At 39.8% G+C, this 24584-nt stretch overlaps 1 protein-coding gene across 4 annotated transcripts in view; it reads left to right on the forward strand.

The window, feature by feature from the left end:
• The window catches only part of CALCR (calcitonin receptor), a 159278-nt gene extending 135086 nt beyond the window's left edge, over window positions 1–24192 (forward strand). For all 4 annotated transcript variants that reach the window (XM_039388625.1, XM_039388623.1, XM_027749207.2 and 1 more), the window contains 5 exons: window positions 4709–4769; window positions 4866–4932; window positions 7433–7651; window positions 16047–16088; window positions 21890–24192. In XM_039388625.1, the coding sequence (XP_039244559.1) occupies window positions 4709–4769; window positions 4866–4932; window positions 7433–7651; window positions 16047–16088; window positions 21890–22111 (611 nt within the window). In that variant the 3' untranslated portion in view covers window positions 22112–24192. The remainder of the gene's footprint in view (window positions 1–4708; window positions 4770–4865; window positions 4933–7432; window positions 7652–16046; window positions 16089–21889) is intronic.
• The last annotated feature ends 392 nt before the right edge of the window (window positions 24193–24584 follow it).

Consider the following 24584-nt stretch of genomic DNA (forward strand, 5'->3'; position numbering starts at 1 on the left):
TTCTGAACAGAAGCTCTCTGTTTTTGTCACATATGCAAAAACATGAATGTGTGACATTACCTATAAAGTATATTTTTTCTGGAATGACGAAGAGTAAAGATCGGTATCTATGTCTCACAAAGCGAAAAAACACAGCATGCAAAAAGGGGAACCAGAATTTCTCTGGAAGTGAACCCAGTATCAGATATATTTTTGCATATGTTGTTTTAAAGGAAAAGATTCAGTTTTACCTACTGAGTAGATAAGAGCTCTGCTATCAGGGCTGTTTTTGTCCAACAGCAATGATCTCTAAAGCATTTCAGAGAAACATACAGGTGTCAATAAGTAAATCTCCATGATATTCTTTGAGAGAGGTTACAATCCCACACATTGTGGATGCAAACTGCATGTAGTCACATGCATATTGCCCAAGGAACCAGTTCTGGTTCTTCACCTCTAAATATGCAGATTTCTTCTGTTTACGTTAAGGGATACCTTGCCTTTTAATTGGTAGCAGCAGCAGATATTTACCCTTTGGACAGTCTGGTCCAATAAATGGCCACATAAATGCAACCAGTATATTACAAAGGAGTCTCTTTCACATTTAAATCACTATTGTAAATCCAGTCCACATCGGTGTTGACAGAAAATCGTTTTTTTCACCAATTTGGGAACCATGAATCTCTGGTCTCATTCCAATTTCTGGTAAGCCAGTTCCCATGGGGCAGCAAAGCAGCAAATTATGAACCTTTACCCACTGTCCCATTGCACTTAGGGATGTTCATGCAATCCCAGTTGGAAACAGATACAATTTACTCTGTTTTCCATTCTCTTTGGAGATGTTATACTTTTTCACCATTATTTCATTTACAGCATAAACAGATAAAAATTAGGAAATTTTTTATTAGATTTAATGGATAATTATATATATATAGATAATTAGATCATTGGATCAGAGGAAAATGACCCAGTTCTAAATCTTGTGAAGAAATTTAAAACACTGTCTTCAGCTGCTAGGTAGGCATTCAGTATTGGGTCCTAAGTAGGCAGTAACAGCAAAGTGGAAAGTTTTTCATCCTCTGTTTGGATTTTCATTTAAAAGTCTGGTAAATGACTTTCCTCTTATGGTATAAGGCTTAGTGCTCTCTGGATAGACATCCAGAAAATTAGCATTATTTTCTTGTTTATATGGATGGTAGTGCCAGATAACAGTTTCAAAGCATGTAAGAATTTGGTTTTGGGGTTTTTTGGGGGGGGGGGGTTGGGTTTTTTTAATGGAAATGCCAACACGCACTCTTTTTTTCTTATGAGAATGGCATCTTTTCTGAGAAGTGAGGGACCGGTCATGCTCTTGGAATTAAAAGTATGTGGAACATTATCAGCTCTTAAATGAAGACAACCTTCCTGAAGAACCATAAATCGAGTTAAGGTTTCTGGACTTTGTCAATCCAAATAGCTGAGTCCTCTCAGAGAAAGAAGCTGTTCTACCATATTCAGAGTTCAGAATATTTGAATATAAAAGGTCTCATAGGGCTCTGAAATGGCAATCGTGTGAAGAGTCAGTTTAAACATTTCCTTCCAGACAAAGCTTTTTCTATGTTCATATTTTGCAGAATAAGGCTTCCCAAAATATATCCAATTATGCAAGAGGAATATGGTCATAAGCGTATTTTTTTTCTGGTGACATTCAATTTAGGCAATACAATTTAATGCAACTGTGACATCTAGCCTGCAGGGAAAGCTTACAAGCTAGTTGTAATAGTGCTGAGAATGACACTAGCAGCATGGTGGGTAATTCAGTGAAGTTACCTAATAAGATACTCATTAGTATCTGCAGCTCTGCCCAAAAAATAAAGAGAGTGGTGGCTGTGGTAGTAGGGTGCTGATACCTTGAGATGGAAAAGGTTAATAAAAATGAACACAACTCTTGACGACAGTGTCTGCAGCCTTTTTTATGAAACTAGATGAATACTTCCACAAAAAAAGGTGATCATTAGTACCTCCTAAGTAAAGTAGAAAGTATTAATAGCAAAATGATCTCATTAGAACTATCTGGCCATCCCTTAAATTTGCATGAATCAGTGTAATTCCCCTGATTCCAGAAGCAGTAGTAACACAGTCTAACTTTAAACATCCAGCTGTGTTAATCAATGGAAAGAGATATGTTTCTCCAAAGAGCAATACAGAGCAACCAGAGCAGACTGTGCTCTGAATTGCAATTCAAGAGATCAAAGCAAATGTACAACACAAGATGAAGTTACTCATTATTCATTGCTGTTGCTAATCCCTATGCAAGAAGATACAGTTTATTTGGAAAAATCACTAATGACATTTGTAAAATAGCTTTATAAGAAAAGTAAAAATCTGAGCAAATACAAAAACTTCTGCAAAAGGTTTGAGGTGATGAAATGGAATCTGACCTGGACAGATGTATTTCAAGGCTGTTGCCATCAGTTGACCCTTCTCTGGGAACTGCCACTGGGGATGTCGTTTCTCATTTTTTCTTTTTCACTGGGTCAGGAAATCACCATTATGCAGGGAAATAAAACAGTACCGACTGTGTGCATCCAGCTACAGTCTATTCTGTCTGGATGCTTCAGACAGCTTCACCCGTATAAAAGTCAAAAGGGAAGCCTTTATTTGGACAGTGCTAAAACTGAGTGCCTCCCAAATTGTACTGGAAATATTGACATAATTGCCAGTTTGTGCTATAAAGGACCTGGCATGACCTAAAGGGATATATCATATCTTTTCCTGGGATGATTGGGATAACACCTTCTCTACGTTACTCACTGATCCCCATGTGTTGGTGGGACTCTGCAGTGATACCTGTTACCACGACCCCACAGGCCGTGGTGCTTCACTTCTCAATAACTCTCGGCCTTTTGGCCCTTTACAAGAGAAGAGCCCATCCAGCCTGCAGCTGGAAATCTGAGCTGTAGAGAGTCATGAGCGTCTTACCCTGCAACTGACTAGTGATGACTTTCCATTGTATTTTTAAGATTTGCTTGTGAGTTTGTTGAACCAAATATCCTAATGCTTTTAGCAGAAAAAGAAAGGTCTCTTTGCACCATGTGGCTCACTCTACTTGCAATACTCCAGGCCAGAGTTTTCAGCTGAAGAATTTTTGCTGTTGCAGAAAGGCCCCTTAAATATTGCATTTCAGTCTGTCAAAAAAACTGGCCTAGACCTGCTCCATTTCCCAATCAAAATGATTTTCTCAAGCTGTCAGTGCCATAAGCTCACCCTGAGGTTGGAAACTCCCTTCTTTTTATTCTGAGGTTTTTGTTGTTTTACTGTGCATCATCACCCAAAAAAAGGCATTTTGCAGCCAGAGGCCAACTCATCATTGTCTAACAACATATAAAGGAAAAGGCAATCCAGTTTGTTCTCCCACAGATGCATTGTCCTCCCAAGGTAAATTGCAATAAGAACTTTTTTTTGGCAGTAGAATAAGTAGCTATTGCTTAAAGATACCTGGAGACATCAGAGCAGCCTATTTACATAGTTTTTTGATTTTATTCTCACTCTCCACAATATGGCTAAGGATTCTCTGACTCTTCTAAAATTGTTTATGAAATCACTAACACCTGAAGAAACATGGAGCCATGTTCTTCCCTCTTTGACTAATCATGGTATCAGCGGGATATTTTTACACATTTGCATTTATAATTATAGAATGTCCAAAACTCAGTAGAAACATCCATAATTTTTAGAGAGCAGGCAGCAGTAACACCAAAGGTGTACTCCAAGCTCTCTGCAAAGGACAGACAAGGCAGTACATCATCTCCCCACTGGCCAGCTGTCTGTATGTGCAAGGTTGTACAAACTGGAGTCAGCATTATAGTGCAGGTTCACCAGTTCCAGTTTCTTAGCCTGTTGGAGAGGAATATGACATACAAGCTGAAGGAAGATGGACAGGAGTGGACCAAACTGTCACTCTCAGTGTCAGGCTGGAAATAAGAACTTGAGCTTTCCACTTTGTTGCACATGGCATATTCTCAAGCCCAGTGCAAATTTGCTCCTGTCATCTCCCTGTCAGAGAAGTGGCCTCCCTTGAGGTGTCACAAATAAGTCAGGATTTATGGTATCCACAGTATTTATGTGGATTTATGGTATCCACAGCTCATCTCCCTACAAACATAAAGCTACATGGGGTGGGCTTGGCTGCACAGGGGCTGGGAACCTACAGAAGATATTACAAATCCCCATCCCCCAAAAACCTCCTGGCTCCAAATATTTGCTTGTACCATTGGCTCCAAAAGAGAAACTCTTTGCTCTGTTATTTATTGCTCCATAATCTGGCACACATGTGCCTCTCTCTTGCTCAATAGTTATTTACATGGTTTTAACAAGTGTCCCTGGTTTCCTGAGGGAATACTCCTCTGAGAACAGAATGATCCCTGAATTCTTCCCACACCACCTGCTCACACCCTTCCCTGCACAAGCCACAGCAGCTCAGGGGAGCCTGGCAGCAGCTTTGAAATGCCCCAGAAGAGTATGGTCTGTGGGCTTTGCTTCTCCTTTTGGCTTGCCTTGAACATTAATCTCTTTTTATCTCACCACTGAGGTAACGCCAGGGCCTGAGTGCAATGGATTATAGTTCTTTCCTGAAAGCTGTGATTTCACATCCATGTGTTTTGTAGACAAGAGACTTATTAGTGTGTGAGATACATGAAATTCAAGTTAAACAAATACCAAGACTGATCTATAACTTTAATCATTTCAGGGTTCCCTTTAATGCCAGCATCCATTCATGCTGTTGCAAGAGCCAGATACTTCAATGACAAGTGAGTATCATATCTTTTTTTGAAGGAACTTAGCAGTACTTAACTGTGCAGCAAATTTTATTCAAGTTAATAATAAATGTTGTATTTCCCTTCCAGCTGCTGGATGAGTGTTGACACACACTTGCTCTATATTGTTCATGGGCCTGTAATGGCAGCTTTATTGGTAAGAATATTATTTGCTATTAACTGTTGAGTAATTATTTTAGAAATGCTACTAATCTATACAGAGTAGAAGTTTTTGTACTTTAACTATTTTAGTCAAAACTCAGAAGTAGCAAGGGACTTTCTGTACTCAGTATTACAAAAACAGGTTCTCAATACTTCAGAAAAGCAAGTCCCTGTAAAGGGACTTCCCAGTAAAGAATCAGACTCTTGAGGCAAACAGACTCACTAGCTGCTTTAGAAAATCAGGACAGTCACTCTATCCCAGTGTAACTTATTTATGATGAATATATACTGCATTTATGTGACATCAGTGAGGCATTTAGCTATGCTTTAGCTGGGGTGAGCTGAGCACAGGCTGGTTGCTCAGCATGAGTTTTACTCGTCACTGAACTGTTATGGTCCAAAGGTAGGGAGCTAAACAAGTCCCAGGGAAGGGACTGGACTGGGCTGTCTGAGTAGAAGGACAAGATTCAAAGTGCAGCTTGACAATGTACATACACACAACATGTGGTATGCCAGTAGTGCTGTTTGGCATGACCTTCCTGAAAGGTGCAGAAAGGGTTTTATTCAACCCAAGCCTAAGTTTGTGTCACACAAGATGAACTTTCAGCTTTTGAGCTGCCTCATGCTTACAAACACTGCATGGATGTATGTGCAATTATTACCTCAAAATCAAACAGGAGGGCAGTGAGTACTGGGAACACTTTTGAATAAAGAAACAACTTTCCATCTAAAAGCTTTCTGCCCTTTCTTGAGAAGCAATCTTGAACATCAGCAATGCAAAGGAGCCCATCCTTCCCTGTCATAGAGATAGTCTGTTCATCCCATAGAATCACATATATTTGGGGTTTATTGGTTTGATATTGATTGCATCTGCTCTTTTAATGCCAATTAACATGTAGGAGAGGCCATTCAACCTTTATTTTTATCATCATGATCCAAGTCTGTACATCTTAGCCACAACAGAAAGAGAGGGGACTGGTTTTCATGGAAAAAAAAAAAAAGAACAATCTTTACCTGTTTTCAAAATAAGGCATTGTATTTTCTGGCTTGTGCTTATGCCATTTCCACTCTTACTTTTCTTGTGTAGTTGTCAATGTCTACAGAATGTCCTGCTTGATCTGCTACAAAAATCCCACAGTGACAGACTGACTCAGAAGAGTCAAAGGTTTTTACTTTTGTAAAGTCTTTTTTCCACTTTTTTGGTTACTTCCAGAAATGCTAAAAGTGAAGTTTAAGCAGAGTGAGTGGAGTCAGAATAGGATGAAGAATAAGGTTTAGATTTAATGCTGAATGGGACCTGAGAAGTAATTTATTATTCCTTTTTTCCAGTAGAGAACAAATGTAAAACAGTTGAAAGGTCTCTCAGTGTAGTTAAGAAGTGATGAAATGCTTTGCCAAAGCTTACTGATTCATCCTTCTGAAAGAATCAACTGAAATTTCCCATCTAGCTATGGAATTTGAGCTATTAAAGTTTGAAGTTTTATCTATGGAATTTGAGCTATGTAAGTTATACAACTTCCATACTTATTTTAAAAAAATCACCCCAAAAATGTCTAATAAAGTTCCAAGGCATAGGTGCCTGATTTTACTGTAGCAGAGTGGAAAAGAGTGATCTGGGTACACTGGAGAGGGAGAAGTCTGTGATGTCCACAGGGTAACCACTGGGCTCATTGTCAGCCTGGGTCTGCCCTCCCTGCTCCTGCAGGCTCTCAGCACATCCCACAAGGAGCTCTCTGTGAAGCCAGGGGTCAAGGGCAGGTTCCACTGTGCTGAGATCAGATTTCCAGAAGTGACTGAGGAGATGAGATGCTGAGCTGCTTGTAATCACTGACTGTAAGGGTCAGGGGCAAAATTTTCGGAAGTGTCTGGCATTTCTGCCAAGACAGCAAGTGCTTCCTTTTACCTATGGGTAGAGCACCATGAGGTCCCTGCAATGTGGTGGAGGCAAGGGGTAGCCTAGGTTTTCCTCAAGAGCAGCCTTACTGCCCTGCTGGCTTCACAAACCTGAGGTATTGGCCCAAGGAGAATATTCCTTAGGGAAATTATGTGCTCCCATAAGTCCCATGTGCCCAAGGACATGCTGGGGTTTGTCTCACCTGGCAAGATAGCTCAGTAACTGTTAGACTGGTTACTTCTAGGGGGCAATTCATCCCCCTCATTTAAACTTTAGACACGAAAATGAGATTAAGTGTTCCCTGGAAATACTAAATTTACCCACATCAGTGTCAAAACATTCAGTGCTTCCTAGAACGGATCCCTGCCTGCCTGAAGCATCCATGCAGGCTTCCTAAGCATGTAGAGCTGCTTAACATATCATTTCTGGTACATTTATCTTTTCAAGGTACTTACCAAGACATGACTCCCCAGGAGCTGCCCATTATGAGATACAATAAAGCTAAAAAGCTACACTTTACTGCTATTTATGTGCTCTGTACTTTTATTTTGGTGTCTGTTTAATTTGAATGCTTTCACCTACAATGGCTTTGGCTTTGCAGGTCAATTTTTTCTTTTTGCTTAACATTGTCCGAGTTTTGGTGACAAAGCTGAGAGACACCCACCGTGCTGAGTCCAACATGTATATGAAAGCTGTTAGAGCTACTTTAATCCTGGTGCCCTTACTAGGAATTCAGTTTGTTATTATTCCCTGGAGACCAGAAAACCGACTTGCTGGAGAAATATATGATTACATCATGCATATATTAATGCATTACCAGGTATGTTATATGGTAGCAACTTCAATGTAGTTAAAGTGTTTGCTGTTAAGCTAATTCACTCAAAGATACTGTTGTCAGGGGTTTTTCCCTGAAGCCGAAAATGTCTGTGGGTTTTCTGTTCTTTTCTAAACACTTTCGCATTATTGGATTATCTGCCTTTGCACAAGCAGCACCACTGTGTAAAGAACAGAGAAAAGATAGGGGAAACAATGTAATAAGTAGCCAAAATTATCAGATTACACTATTTCTAAACTATGGAGAGAAAACTGAGTTCGCAGAGGGCTTTTGTGTTCCAACACAATTTCTGTTGAAATGCTCAAATTGACTGAAACTGGTGCTGTGAAGTTAATATTAAAATCAGCTGTGTATGCAAACTGTTGTACAGAGGGAATGCCAACACACAGAAGAAAACACTGAGGCAATTAAGCTTCATTTAGGAGTTAGAATTACATTACTAGGCAGTTTAAATTGCAAGACTGACATGTTGATTTCATCAGTGCTTTGAAAATATAGCATCATTCAGCAAGTCTGGTTTATTTTCTTTTGATAGCAAAACAAACCTAATTGACTTTAAATGCTGGCTTATCTTGTTTTCTGACTGGAATATATCCAGTCTTATATTAACTAGGAAAGGCAGATTTCCAATGCATTTGTGGATAGTGATCAACATGGGTGAATACCGTGATCTACTTCTGGTTTCCTTTCATACAGAAGCTAAATGCAGAAATAATGTTAATGTTGTAGTAAGAAAACAGCTTAAAAAAATCAGTGGTACTTTTTCATAAATGAAGGGATAAATAATGCTGTCAAAATCTCTGCATCCTGCCAGATTTTATTTCTTGCTTATTGCCTTTATCCCTTCAAAACTGTGGGTGTGCCTGCTACTGCATGCATAGAATAACTGCAGTTATAGGTTTTTGAAATGTATGTCATCTTATGTTACAGTTCTGCTTTAAAGGAATGAGAGTCTGTTTCTTCTATTGTTACCTTTACTGTCACATCTTTGGTGGCAAGAGCTGTAAAGTAATATCTCCAAACTAGTTTTCTGGTGACAAGTTATTTGCTTACAGTTTTAGCAAGTTAAAATAAGAGAGTGTTACAATAATCACTTTACTCTTAAAATAGCTTGCAAATCCTGTGAGGTTGTTGGAAAATTGCAAAACCAATTATAATTGTCTTAATTAACAATTCTAATTGTGATCATTATGCACTAGAAAGTCACTAAACTGAGGTTAAAATGGAAGTTGTACTGATGAAGGGGATTGGGTGAGGGAGGGATCCAAGGTGACAAAGTTTCATCTCTGATGGGTTCCTTCTGCTCTCACAGAAGAGCTCTTGATATCTCTTCAGTATAATCTCAGTGTGCTTCCTACCAAAATGTGACCTTTCAGGAGGGCTGTGCAGTTGTCCTGCTAACTGCAGCTGATTGTGATGCCCCCTTTTCCACTTTGAGTGGATTTTTAATTATATTCTAAAATAAACTTTCTTAATCCTTTCCCAACCATTTCTTGTATGCATATTTAAGATAGCCAGCTATATAATCATTCTTCTGGTGCTCATTTTCTATTAGGACTGAGTATGTAATTAGCAGATATTGTATCAGCTTTTGTAATGGCTGTGTTTCCCTCCTAGCTATTGTGCTTTCATAAACCACATCACAGCCTGCCCCTCCAGAAACTAACAGTAGTCTATTAGCTTTTGCACCTCGTAGCATGTCAGTCATATACAAGCAGGCATCATGGGCGCAATATGAATTTTTTTTCGGTGGAGAATTTAATACATTCTCCATTTCTGCACTGGTTAAATGAGTAATTTTTATGCCTTTTATAGAACAGAGTGAGAGACGGTTTTTCAACAGCATGTCACTGCTTTAAGTGAGCATGAAGGTTTGATATGTGTTATGCAGTTCATGTACACAGAAATGGTGCAAACAAGCACTGCAGTTTATTGCAAAACTCAGAGGATTGAAGATGAGAAAGAATTTCTTCACACAAGAAACCATGTAATGGTATTTCTTTCAGAGAATGGTTTCTCAGTAGAAAAACAACACATCAAGGTGTCACATGCTTGGTTTCCTCTGCCGAAATCGCTTTTGAATAACAGAAACCAGTCTGGTTTTGAATTGTCCTGCTCTTTTTGCGATAATGTCATCAATGCTCACCATTTTAAGCAGAAATGTTTTTTCAAATGTGCCTGTATGAGCAATTCACAAACACTGTATGTCTACTGTATGTCTCTCTCACATAGACCAGATTCTTCTTAACAGATTCATAGAGCAGATATGTAGATGATAAAAAAATTGAAGACTGGCTTTTGCGCTGCAAATATGAATGTGTGTACTTTTCCAGCCCAGCTAGACAACCTCTCATGGATCCTGTAAAAGTAGAAATGAGTATCTCTTCTCACCATCACCAGTATCATCTCTTCAGTCTCCAGAATGCTGAAGATTGCATGAGGCAAAAGAAAGATATTTCAACCCTTACGTTGTGGTTTAACCCCAGCCAGCAACTCAGCCCCGCAGAACCTCTCACTCACTCCCCATAATGGGATGGAGGAGAGAATTGGAAGGGTAAAAGTGGCAAAACTCGCAGGTTGAGATAAAGACAGTTTAATACGTGAAGCAAAAGCCATGTACTCGAGCAAAATAAAACACAGAATTCACTCACACCCTCCCATGAGAGGGCAAGTGTTCAGCAATCCCCAGGAAAGCACAGCTCCATCACTCGTAAGTTACTTGGGACAACAAATGCCATCACTCCAAATATCCCCCTCTTTCTTTTTCCCACGTTTTGTATCTGAGCTTGACACCATATGATCTGGGATATCCCTTGGATCAGCTGAGGTCAGCTGTCCTGGCTGCATCCCCTACCAACTCCTTGAGCATCCCCAGCCCACTTGCTGGTGGGGTGAAATGAGAAGCAATAAAGGCCTTGGCTCTGTGCAAGCACTGCTCAGCAATAGCTAAAATGTCCCTGAATTATCAGCACTGTTTCCAGCACACATCCAAAGCAGAACCCTATACTAGCTACTATGAAGAAAATTAACTACCCGACACAAAACCAGCACACCTTAACTGGAATGACATGCATGGATTGGGGTGCTGTAGGTACACTGGTGAACACACAGTTAACTTATTAAGCAGAGCTCCTAAATTAGGCATCACAAAGCAAACATCTGCACTCCAGAAAGCCAGTGAGTTGCAGATTTACCTTAAAAAGCCTGTTAGATGATGCTGAAAGCACATGAAAGATGAAAACTCCCTCAGGGTGTAAAGCATTATGGTACAGGATGTGCTGGCTCCTTGCACACCTCTGGCGTGAAAACACATCTGTAAAAAGCCTGAAAAGCCCCATCATTTGGCCAATGAAGATGAAATGGTGCACCTGGGCAAAGAGAGTGCCTCCTTCAAAGGAGTGGAGCAGCAACAACCCTCTGTCCTGCACTCAGCTCTCCATTCCGAGATAAAGCAAGAGAGAATGTGGCTTGTGCCTGACACCCTGGCAGGGTCTCCTGCACCTCTGCTAGCCCTGGGGCTGCTGCTGCCACCTCCTTCACCCTGGGAACCACTGAAAATCTTTGGAAAAGTCCCAGGCTGCAAAGAGATTGGGGTGCTGTGCTTCTGACAATTATCCCAGCTTCTGATTTCTGATGTCAGTCTGCAGCAAAGGCCTCAGAAGGAAAGGGGAAGAACAGAAAAATTTAATAACTCTATGATGCATCAGTTAGTCCCACTTATAGACACATTCCTCCCCAGATGCTCTCAAAACAAGCCCAGGGATTAATAAACTTCTGCTTGCAAGCTCCCTCCACCACTTGTCCCATCTTACTGAATTCTGTCTCCAGCACCTTCAAGCTGTGGTTATAGAGGCTGCCAGGTTACATAACATGGCCCTGTCACTGTGCCAGAGAAGAGCCGTGGAAGTCTGTGAGGAAGTAGTGGAGGAACAGCCTCTGAACCAACAGCAGTACACAAGCACTTAAAGTTATTCTTCACAATACCTTGCTGACTGTAGCCCTAAATGTACAAGTCTTCCTCTAATGAGAAATTAAATTGCTATTCAGCATAAGGCCTTGAGTTTTACTGGCAAATGAAAAGTTTTATCTGTTAAACGGAGAATAATCAAAGTTTTCTTTCTCTGCAAGTGAGATCCCTTCTGTGCCACTCATCAGCTTCCAAGCAGCACCTCAGGACTGAAGCACCTGCCCTTCTAGGCAGGGCGATGTAGCTCACAGAGGTCTGATGTGGTACAAGGGTATTTTGAGTCTTTTAGGCGTGGGTTTGGACCACATATATATCCCCACTGCCTCCAACTTTTAAATTTTGCTTTTTATGCAGCTTTATGCAGAATAAAATTAACCCATTTAAAAGCAGCTTCTTAAAAATAGTGAGATATTTGAATGCATTTTAGAAGGTATTCATTCCATCTGTTTCTCAATTTATAGGGAAATAAATATCCTCTGTGATGTCACATCAGACAGAAATACTTTCTCCTTCTGTGCAAAGTTAAGGTTATAGGACTGCTTTTGACAACATAAGTGGGAGGTTTTTATTTCCTTTCTTTTTTTTCTTTTTGCGTTATTAGTAATTTCAAAACTTTTTAATATTTTGAGCCAATAAAAGTTGGGGAAAATACTTATAAAGTGCCATTTTTGTCTGAAAACTTCATGCACAAAATTACAGTAATGAAACCTCCAGTAGAGAGTAGGAGAAGAAGCAAAGCATGAGCTTTGGCTGATGGGATGTCTCCATCATTTTACAGCAGGTGGGTTGCCCTCTTCAGCCCTCTTGTGACAATCTCCCCACCTCAGTAGCAGTAGAAACTGCACAGACAGATTCTTCACTTTGCTTTTCTTTTCTTCACCTAACATAAATGAACAATTTATAACCCAGTCATTTACCTCAGAGATGCTGTTGCTGTGAATGAAGATGGTGAGGAACACTGTTGTTTCTCTCAAAGCTTTTTATCTTTGCTGAAATGAGAGAGATGGGAATGGAATTATACTTCTATGAAGAACCTTGGCCAGGGTGGATTTTTATTGCTATCTATTCAGATCCAAAAGTGACAAGTGAATGGATGTTGACCAAAGTCCACACAGAGAATCAAAAACTGATTATTTTTATTATGACCATCTGTACAATTACATGTGCCATCATCATCTACCATCAGTAGTAAATATATCATCCCACTAAAGCCTTAACAGCAACAGAGTGTGTAATCAATTAGGGCAGAAACATGGTCAGGAATAAGTATATCTATATATACTTTCTTGGTTTTATGGAGACATAAGATAGAATTAAAAAGCAAGAGGTACCAGAAACCTATGTAAATTTGCAGTATCTGCATAGATATTTTTTGTTTGTTTCTTTTTAACCTGAGCAAATTACTGGAACTTCTTTTCAAGACACTTATGTCTTCTAGGAGAGGGAGATACAAATTAAATACCTGTCAAGCAAAGAATGTCCTTGGACCAGTATAGGCACTTAAAACCAGGGAAAAACTCACTACAGTATCAATAAGGTATATGAAGGTCTGAGAGTTGCTGACTCTGGACAATCCCTAAGGCATAATTCAGCCAAAAGCCGCATTCATCCGTTCTTCACATAATTCCAGAAATAAAGAGTTTCAGAAGTCATTAAAGGTCTTAATCTCAAAATAAATATACTTTTCATTTCTGCTTTCAATACCACAGCCAAGATTATCTTACTGGGAGCAGACAGTATATCACAGGTCAATTTAACAACTCCACACAGTAGAAGAGAGATACAATTGACTTAGGGATTTCATCCTTGGCAAGAATTGCACCCTGAGCAAAAACCAGCAGCAATTAGAGAGAATATGGAAGACATATGTCAATGAGATATGAGAAATAGCCCATGGGCCTTAAATGAAATAATTAACCTACATCCAGTCTGTCACATGTTATAATAGATCCACTGTAGAATTATGGTCATCCCAAGCCCTCCTGGCTCTAAAGAGACAAAGTTGGTGTCTGCTACTGGTATCTCTGTAGCTTTACAAATGAAGATAACAATAGTCCTTTGAACTATGGGTAAAACTTTATGTGTAAAATGAAAGAAATAGAAATAGAAGTAGAAATAGAAATAGAAATAGAAATAGAAATAGAAATAGAAATAGAAATAGAAATAGAAATAGAAATAGAAATAGAAATAGAAATAGAAATAGAAATAGAAATAGAAATAGAAATAGAAATAGAAATAGAAATATTGATGACGGAGCCCAGAGGGCCATGGCAGGACGAAAAGCAATGAAACATGTATGGGACAGACTAGAGAAGGTAATTTCTTCAGCCAGAACATGTACAATACGCATGGTTTCAAAATAACAAGGAGCCAGGTGTGCTTTCAGTTCACTCTAAACTAGAAGAACAACTGAAGGGGATATAGAGCATCACCACAGCTTCCTCTTTAGCTCTTCTGTCAGAAATTGTTTGGAGGAGACACTAGTTAAGGGAACTACACTCTCGAACAGAAGAAAAGTAGGGCAATTGCAGGATGTGACAGAGGAATTCAAATACCATACAGGAACTGAAATGGAAAATGGCTTCACTTCAATAGTTTGGGTTCAATTTCTGTCTTTAGGTGAACTGCAGTTCCCAAATTCTCCTTAAACACTCTCACTGAAGAACAGACTCAGAAAAAAATTCTCTGCTTCTTTCTCTCTTCTTGCTGGCTTTTGTGTCTGCCATGCCTCCTGTGGACTGTCCATCGAGCATCCCTGCTCCCAGAGGAGATCATTTGCCATTATGGCTGACTGCTGTTAGTAAAAACATTTAGCAAAATAGTGAGACCCCTGCTGAACCATGAACCATGCAGTTCAACAGCAGGTGTTTTGCAAGACTCTGCACATCACTGCAGTGCACACAGCACGAAGAGCATCAATGCAGGACAGCAGAAAATGACACAATTTCTCCCCTTGCAAAAATTTTCATTTGAGGATGTCTGATCTGACAAACTCCTGCTTTGGAGGAGTAAGGTTTTGGTGTTTCTCAGCCCAAAGCTTATGGACAAACTGATGTGCACTGCTTATTGTAGGCTGGGATTTGAGTTTTTTGAGAATAGTGTTTTGTCAAAACATGAAAAAACTTTCTCGCTATACTTACCCTTCATCCTTCTTCTACATGCTTTTCTATGTTGATATTTGAAGTTATGTCAAGTTACAAATTCTGCATCAGGAAAATCTATTTTAGTAAAATAGTTGTCAAAATTGAGATGGTCAGCACATGTTCAAACCAGCCTGTATATCTTTCATATATAGGCATTTTGTTAAAACAGTTATTCTTATCCTGTCTTTGTGGTCCAACATATACATTTGAGAGTCCAAGACATTTTACAAAGCATTAGCTACAGTTTAACTGGTAATCAGTTAAATGAAGGTTTTATAAAAAAGATAGAGCTGTAAAGCTCTTCAAAGCAGCCCTTGGGAACACAAGCTGCATTGCAGTTTTCTCCTCAATTTCACAAACTGCTGTACGTTTAGCTTATAATAACTGCTTTAAGTAATTTAAAATGAAGGCATTTGGCTCCCAGTGATACTATGTAATGCTGTTTTAATAAGAGCAAGTGAAATTAGGACATGGACCAGTGTAACTACCTAATCCTGAATGGCAGATTCTCTGTGCAAGAATTTTCTCTTTTATTAATTTCACGCTTTCTCATCTCATACTCCTGCCTTGGCCCTGCTTAATCTTGTAGCAGTGGTGAAATATTATCTGAACAACTGTGGTGATGATTAAATTAATTTAAAGCTATTAAGGACTAAGCTATGATCTGCAGTATCTTTCTTCTTTTTTTTTTTCTGCTCCCCTTCCTTGTAACTCATCTGTTTTGTGGGTTTTTTCCTTTTTCTGACCACTTACACTTCTTTTCGCATCCTCTCTGTGCACTGTGATGCCCAACATACAGTTGACTTATCCTGACATACAATTCAATTTATAGCCTTCCTGGCACAGCTGGATTCTCCATGGCTGACACTTCTAACTGGATAGCTGCACTCTGACGAGTCAGTGGCAGCATATAGGACACAATTGCTCTGCCATCTCTTCAGAAAAATCAGTGGCAGTGTGATTCTCAGCTGTAAGCAAAATATCTCTCTATCTTACAAATCATTTAATTTTCCTCCTCTACATCTCTTATATATAAATAACTTCATAGACAAAACAGATAATCTATAAATGCTAATAATACAGAAGAAAATGGTAAAATAGGATAAAAAGACAAAAATCCCTTTAATAGCATAACTGTGAAAGATGGGGAGTGTCTGTGATGCAGAGGAAGTAGACTAATGTTTTTATTTTGTATCCATCAAGTCCAAATTTCCAAATTGCACTAAAGAATTTTACATGTTCTGATTCCTAAACTCTTCCTTTCTCTTAGGGTTTACTCGTGGCTACTATATTCTGCTTCTTCAATGGTGAGGTAAGTATGTGAAATACAGAAAATTACCAGAACTTGAAAAATAGTCACTCTGTTGTTCATTAATGCAGATGTGAAGCATGTCACACCACAAATTTTGAAACTACACGAAGCTGCTTTTACTCTATAGACAAGCAGCTGTGTGTGTTTTTGAAAGCTCTGTGCAGAGTGTGACTTGAATGTCTCTGAGCAGATGAATCAGGTGTATTACCATTACAAAGCAGATGACACCTAATGAGGTACAGGCATGAGACTCTCCCCTACCATCTGCAGTTTGAGACTCTCCCCTACCATCTGCAGTTTGATATGGAGGTCTAAGTAAAGGAGAAAAATGCTCTACTCCCCTTCCTGCCTGAAAACAACGGGAAGGACCACAGTAAGCAGTGGGGACCTTCAGGGGTCTGTCCTGGAGAACCCAGTGCTGCATTCAGGCCCAGAGCCATGGCAGAGGCCATCCCTGGTAGCAGTGCCAGAGCTGGAAGAGTGCAATTACTTTCACTCCTTCGAGGATTAGCACTGGCCTTTTTACAGTCAATGTTTCTTGTGTAGTAATTGAGAAATAAAAGTCCTTGAGGCAAAGATCTCTCCCATTCTCTTACAACTAGAGCTTATATATGTATATACACCTACACTGGCTTTTAGGTCCACTTCACTACCTTTTTTTTTTTACAAAAAATAACAGGTAAGAATATGTCAAGAACCATTTAAATTCCTACAGCAAGTCATTTTTCAAAGATGGTTAGCAAAAAAAAGCTTTTTCAATACATCAGGAGCATTCAAGTGTAGCAAAATAAAACACCATATATCTTATCAAATTTAGGAATTCCATTAAAAAGATCATTTTCAATCCAGACCAGAGGAATTAGACACAGAATAAACTTTGTGATGCTAACGCTCAGTATGTCAACCCAGACAGATATTTGTGCTCCTGTTTATCCCTGCATATTATTAGAAAGTAGCAAATTCCAAGTAATGATGTGACCACACTTATGTTTTGATAGAGACTTGAAGCAAATTATGTTATTGATAAGGTGCTACTGGCTGCTTTGATAACTTTCAGGATAGCAGAGAATATTAAATTCTGCCACGAGCTGTCGACATCTCTGTAGATTTGCTTGTGTCTGGCTCCCTGTGTAAATGTACAGAGAAATTCAAGAGTAGAAAAGGTGAGAGGCCTCCCACTGTAGTTCTGTGGCATGGCTTCTCAGGAAACATGAAAGAGAACGGCAAAATGTGAGCAACTACCAATCCTGAAACCTAACATGAAATGGTAGCTGTAAAGATCATGCTACAAAAGTTGGTTTCATGCATCCAACTAAACAAAGTTGAAGAGATGTACAACTCTTTTTCTGTGACATTTCTGTCCCCAGGATCTGCAGGCAACTATCACCCTTTCTCCTTCTCCCTTACAGTCATCACTTGCTGGCACAGTCCAGTCTCCATGCCCTGGAAACACAGAAAAACTTCTGATTCTCCCTGGTAGGGGGTACCCGACATGAAGAAAGTAGAGACCAGTCATGCAGTTTTTGAAGCATCCTTTCCCTGTAGGAATGACTGCATAGCTATGTACAAGCAGTGCTCCAGTATGCCCGCACTGGCCTCCAAACTAAGTTTTGCCCCAGAATCCTGGTCTTGAACATCACCTTCTTCATTCTCCCAGCATCACCTTCCTTTTTTTTTTCAGATTAAATTTTGCAGAACAAATTTTCTTATTGTTTTATAGCTTTATTGTAAAAGGTTGTTTACTCCATAATTCTCCAACTCGAAGGAGAAAACATGGATTTGTGTCTAAATTAAGGGCTGTAGCAGTGCTAAAAAAGAAGAAAGGCAGCAATAAAAGGCACTGAAAACATGAAGAGCCTTAAAGACTGTTTATTTCTTAGTTTCATCAGCTAGCTCTAATTCCAAAGTACTTTTGGCAATGCTACAGTGTCAGAAGAGCATATTCACCTTTACAACTCCAGGAATACAATTCTCGAGTTATGCAATAATGAATATATCTGAAGTATCTGCTTGCCAACATGTACAGTTAATGATTCCTTGGTGGAGCAGCTGATCAGAAACATGACCAATTGTCAGGCAATAAGAAGAAATGGCCATGAGGAGTCAGGTTTCCCAGACATGTTGAGAATGATTTTGCACATGTTGGTGCTTGGGTACTTTTCAACATTACACCCATTTTTAAAATCGTATCTGCTTCAGGCAACTTTCAATGGCAGGAATTCTGAGAAATCCTGTCATTGTTTTCTTATAGGAAATTTTATTTACTAGACAATAAGGGAAGCTTTCTTTAAAATTTCCCATTAAAGTGAGCAGAGAGTCAGTGGTGACACCTCTCTAAGACAGACTCAAGACAGTTTGGTGCTTGCATCAGCACATTTCCAATAAACATCAAGCAAAGTTTATGCACTAGAGTAGCTAGGCTGGACTTTGCCAAGAGAGGATGAAAGGATTGTGATCCCCTTCCTCCCATTTTATTCCTGCAGTTACCCAATCTGTAGATATATAAGGCACAAAATCTGTAGAAGAGCAGTAACAGACTAATGCCGAGCTGATATTATATCCTTCCAAAGGGAGTACTGTTCTGAGTTTGGCCAAGTGAACTCAGCTGACTCCCTCCAGTCTTGTTGTGTGCAGTAGAATACAGACCAAAGCCACAGTCTGGTCTTTAATCATGATAGAAGATTGTTTCCAAGCTGCTGCATACATCTGCTGCCATAGAGGTTAAAATTACTTCTCACGAGAAAATTCAGTGTGGGGCAAGGAGATTAATTTTAGTACTACAAAAAGCCTGTATAATCTGGGATTTACTTTTTCCTGCTGGAGTATTTAACTTCAAGATTGAAACACATGAAGCTTAGCCAGGACAAACAATGCTAAACTCAGAACCACCTAACAGTGTTTTACAGTGCATTCATCACCTACTACCTCACTAATCTCACTTTAGTTCCATGATCCCATCTATAGAAAGAAATGTAAAAATAGTAATAAGAAGCTCTACCAATGCCTGCATTCATGTGGAAGAACACATAAACAAAAGAGTTGGTTGGGACTTTTAAACTGATAGCTCTTCTTGTGCATTTTCATATAAAATCTTTGTATCCAACAGAACTGTAGTTTCTCTGTCCAACAACAACAGTGTTGTACAGATGATACAAGGTTTCTGCAATAGTCTGCTCACCAGACCACATTTCCAAGCCTGGGAATGCTTCTAGTCTGCAAGGCTGGACAACAAAATGGAAAGTCAGTTTGGGGAAAAAACAGCCATGTATCTTACGTGTCAATGAGGCGTGAATGGTTAATGAAGAACAGAAAAACCTTTGAAGTCTGGAATAGCAGAGTAAATAAGCTCAGGCTCTTCATTGTTTTAGTTTTTACTTTCTTTCATCTGCTATCACAGCAGAAAACATGGCAAGCACTGCCCCGTGCCTCCTGTCCCCAGGCACCTCCTCAGTTATTAATACATTGTGGCTGTGCATGTGACTTTCTGTAATGCTGCTTACGTATTTAAAATCCATACCTGAATGGTTTTGGTTGGCACTGAGTTATGATCATCTGAGATCCTTGGAATCATAGCAGAAATCTAGATTAACAGGTTTTGCTCAAGTGTAGCAGCTTGTACAATCCATTATCCATTTGCGGCCAGATCCTTGCACAGGCGAGTGGTTCAGCAGAGAACAAAAACACAGCTGCTTTGACCTTGTGCTCTCTCTTCTCTGTAGAGCCTTTTAAACCTATATAATGGCACTTCTAATCATGGGCTGAACAGGAAGGGATGTGCCTGTTCTCTCCCTGGCCATACATACAATTTAAACATCACTCCCTTGTAAGAAATAAAATTTTAAGCTCCTCACGACAGGCTTTGTAACACTCAGGGACATTGTTCTTCCCTCTTCAGTTAACTATGCTAACATCTCCAGACCTCTGATTGTCCTGGTGGCCTGTCAGATTCCAGTTCAGCTGAAGGCAGTTTGGGAGCTTATCAGGAGCTCATCACCTGCACAGCAGCTCTTCTCCCCATGCAAGAGTGATCAAAGCCTTGGGGTCTGTGCAGGGGCTAGGGGAAGGGGGCTAGAAGAGGAACAGAAGGACTCTAAGAGCATGGTTTTGCTACCTTTAGTAAAGATGCTGAGATTAATCTGAATGGAAAAAGTGCAAACACAGTCAACGTGGGGCAGAGAAGGCCAGAAGTCCACAATGGCTGGCAGTGCTAGTGACCATGGTCACTAGTGACCATGGTGGTGGTGTTGGAGAGGTGGCTGCAGACAGGCAGAGCTGCTCTGCACAGACATGGTTATGGTCTAGCCAAGCCACTACCCCAGTGTGATATGGGGAAAGTCACTGTCTTAGTATGTCTGAAGACTTCTTCTTTCAGTCCCTCCCCATAGCTTCTGGAGTGACTAAGCTACAATATTCATACTGTAACATCAAAAGGCAATTTTAAAGTGACTAACCTCTTTACAGATTTTACCTTGTGTGTAATATTTCTGTATCAAGTACTAAAACTGCATTGCTGTTTCACCCAGTAACTCTTTCTCACTAAAAACTTTGGCGATGGTGTGATATAAAACATCACCACATGCAGCCATTTCACTTTAATTCTCGGTATTGGCATAGTAAACTTTGCTCACACTCCCCACAATTAAAGTGCCATTGTGACCATAGGCCTTTCCCGTGCTCGATATCTAATTAATCTGCATTCAGCCATTTGTTTTCTTTTCTTTATTTGTTAGGAGAAAGTAAATAGCAATACATTCTCCAAATGACAAACAGTGCCCACCTCAGCAGGAGCACAGAAACTCTAGGATTCCTGTCATCACAGTGCCTCACCTGCACCTACCTACCTCTGGAGGAGGGTGTCGCTATATCAGATTATTACATCAAACCGATCCTATTCTCACATTGTGTTTGGAATCATTGATCTAAACAAAAAAACAAACATTTTCCCACTTCCTGCTCATATTCTTAGCATTACCAAGAGCCAGCACCCTGAACATGCATCTGGAGAAGGGTTTCATTTTCCCTGGCAGGACTCAGCAGCTTAAATCATATCTTAGTGACATGTATAACATCACTGTTAATGTAAAAGATGAATAAAATGTTTTATTCCTAGCAGATGAATGTTCAAAGGTTGAAATTCTCTGCCATGCAGCAGGCTATGACCAGTGATACATTTTGCAAGAACAGAACCTGTTCTTAACTTATCAGGACAAAATCTCTATTTAGCTCTACTAATCCTCCAAATCTTTCTTTCTACAAATTAGTCCTAACAAGCTCTAGAAGTACTTACACTTTGACATTCATAGCCAGTTTTACTCAAGGCTAAATTTCTTCAGATATCAGAATGCATTAGGCATTCCAGGGGCAAGAATCCAGCTGCAGCATCAGATAGGTTTTAATCCCCATTCCCTCTTCCTCTTCTCTCTTCTACTATAGCATCCTACTGCGTTCCCATGCAGCAATCTGTTCCACATTTATAGGATGAGCTGACTTATACCTTCTCTTCACAAGCAGCAACAACTGCAGAAACTCTTATTGCTGCCATAAGGTAGGCGGGGAAAGAGTTAAAACCAAGAGCTGAACAACTGCTTCTGGAGAAGACAGGAGGAGAGAGGCAGACTGAACCTGATGAAATCAGACCTAGAGCTTTTCCTTTTCATTCCATTTTCCTTTCCTTTTCCTTTCCTTTTCCTTTTCCCTTCTCTCCCCTCCTTTCCTCTCCCTTTCCCTTTTCCTATTTTAAAAGTTCTACAGTTTCAGGGGTTTACATTATGCCTCACTCTAAGTATGTGTTTCTTTAACAGGTCCAAGGAGCTTTGAAGAGGCAATGGACACAGTACAAAACCCAGTGGGGCCAAAGGCGCCGCGAGCACTGTTCCACACGATCTACCTCCTACACAGCAACATCAATCACAGAGGTCCCCGTTTACCTGTATCACCATGATTCCAACAATGAACAGCTAAATGGAAGATATGTAGAGGACTCTGAACTCGTTGCATTAAAGTCTGGAGAGACATCTACCTAGCTCAGCACCAGCCATTGCAAACACATTGTTTCATGTTCTGCCTGTGAACAAAGTGGGGAGAAGGGTGGGAGTGTGGAAATCCAAGATGCTGTGTCAGAGTGCAGGCCCAGGTGGAAGGACACATCATATTCAAACCACATCAGCCTCTGACAGCAGTGGTGTGAGGGAGTCTGATGCAGACCTGGAAATAGTATTTCTTCCTGTGCGCTGCAGCAGGGAGTGAACATGGACTTGCCTACCAGGCTGTGTAATCTCCACATCTCCTGATACCAGCCATATAAAGTGACCACCCAACATTCGTGACAACTGCAGGTAGTCCATAGCAAACAGGAAAGAAAGAACCAGTATGTGGCAATTGGAAACTTTCAGCACTTTTTGTTTTCTCTACTTTTCTTTAACACTAGTTTTTAAACTACCAACTTTCACAAGATGTAACTGGCTTAGAGTCTTTTATTTTTCTCTTTTAATGAGCTTGATGACTGCTTCAAAGATTTTGCACATTGCAAGAAAAATCAAATATATAAACAGCAGAAAGTCACTCCAAAGTATTGAAATCCTGATGATTTCCAAAGGATGCCCCAAAATATTACCAACCCCAAAGGATACCCAGAATATTATCATCCCATTAGCAGGTGCATAAAGCAAATGAAGGTGAAATAGTCATTGCATACCAAGATCTCAAACACCCTGAGAGAAACAGATCAGTTCTTCAGGCTGCATCACACAAATCTTGAAGGCATCTCAAAATAGTTTTTGTTTAACAATACCGAGAGTTCAAGAATATTTATTTATAGGAAAAATTGTGAGTCTATTACTTTGCCCAGAAACTCATCATTAAGGCACAATTTTTTGTGAAATTTGTTTGGAAATTACAGTTTTATTTAATGGACTTTCTGAGGTTAATGTTAGATGAATGTTTGTCTCTGTTATAAAATTGTGATCATGACAGTAAAGGTAAAGATACCATGTAAGAAATGAGAAACTAATGTCTTAGCACAGGACGCATCTATTTTTAGAATTTGATTGCTCTCCTGAGTTCCTAATCATCAGATAGTCCTGCCAAAACCCTTGATGACCTATTTCAGATTCTATTGAAATTAGCAGACAAATCCCTGCTAACTTCAATGAGTGGTGAACAACTCTCTTCAGTGTTCGGGAATGTCTTATGCAATACAGTTTGGTGTAGACCCCAAAAATAGGAGACCACTTCATTCATAGTGATTTGAAACAATTTTTAAATATTGTGTCCAACCAGGCTGTTTTTCCTTGCTTTACCCTTAATTTGTAGATATTAAATGGAGGGGCAATGTACATGACTACCTACATGAGTCACCATCTTGCTGGAGAAGTCCCTCCCAGGAATGAGTTCATGAGGGATAGGTGTAAACCCAGCACTGAGAGAGGGGACTGAATTCCCACTATCCATACAAGAGGCAATGCCTTGCAGAGAAGAGGGTTACTCCATTTTTGCCACCAGCACACGCACACAATCTCTGTGCACTACCAACACTTCCCAGTGTGAGGAATGAGCTCCTGGCTCTGCGACCGTGGAACAAGAGAGAGGAGCTGGGGAACAAGATGATGGGGAACATGTGATGTCTTGCAGATCATCACATGGTTAATCCAGTGGAACACTTACAAAAAAATACCTTCATGTGTATTTTGTTCCAACCACATACCTATTTTTCAGACTTCAAGGAATACGAAGATAGTTATTTTTTCAGACAACAGTATTTCTCGCATTGTTATTTCTGTTTTCACCAGTGAACAGTAGGAAGTGGAGGAGTCAGTTGTTAAAGACAATAAAGTGGCTCTGCTATGAACACTGTATTTCTGAACTGCTTTGGGACACACCACACTTCCTGGGAGTGCTCCAGAAGGCATTCCTGGTTTCTAAAGATACAAATGAGCTGATTGTAAAAGAAGTGTGCATAATATTAAAAGTTTAATAATGAACATGTTGGTTTTAATGATGTACATGTTTACAACATGTAAGTGCAAGTTGTTTCACTGTTATGTTCATGTGGATGTACAAAATGGAAATGCTTTGCCATTATAATGATTGTGTTCTTTCTTCACTATTAAGAGTTTCTTGCTTTGTTTAGTAGAGTACTCTGAAAAGTCAGGATCTGAGGTTTAGGGTCTCAGTTGGAGCTTCAGTGTGGTTGCAGCAGTCTTTGTGGAAGCTTTGGTTTCAGTGGAGGGATGATGATTTGCAGCCACTGAAGCTTTGGTCTCACATACACACTGAGTTTAGGGTTGTCATCACCCTTGGGCTTTGTAGGAAAGGCTGAGTTTTGAAGGTATTTACTGAGTAATCTCTTATCAAAATACTTTCTGATGGGAAATGCTATTTTCCTCATCTCCAGATGGTTTGAAACATTTTCATTGCACTCATAAGGTACATTTCATTCTCTGCTTTATAAATAGTACCATACAATAGTGACTGTAATATTAGGAATACTGATACAAC

This window comes from Pipra filicauda, unplaced genomic scaffold (assembly GCF_003945595.2).
Source record: "Pipra filicauda isolate LSUMZ 115617 unplaced genomic scaffold, ASM394559v2 scaffold66_size7647185_pilon, whole genome shotgun sequence".
NCBI classification, from domain to species: Eukaryota; Metazoa; Chordata; class Aves; order Passeriformes; family Pipridae; genus Pipra; species Pipra filicauda.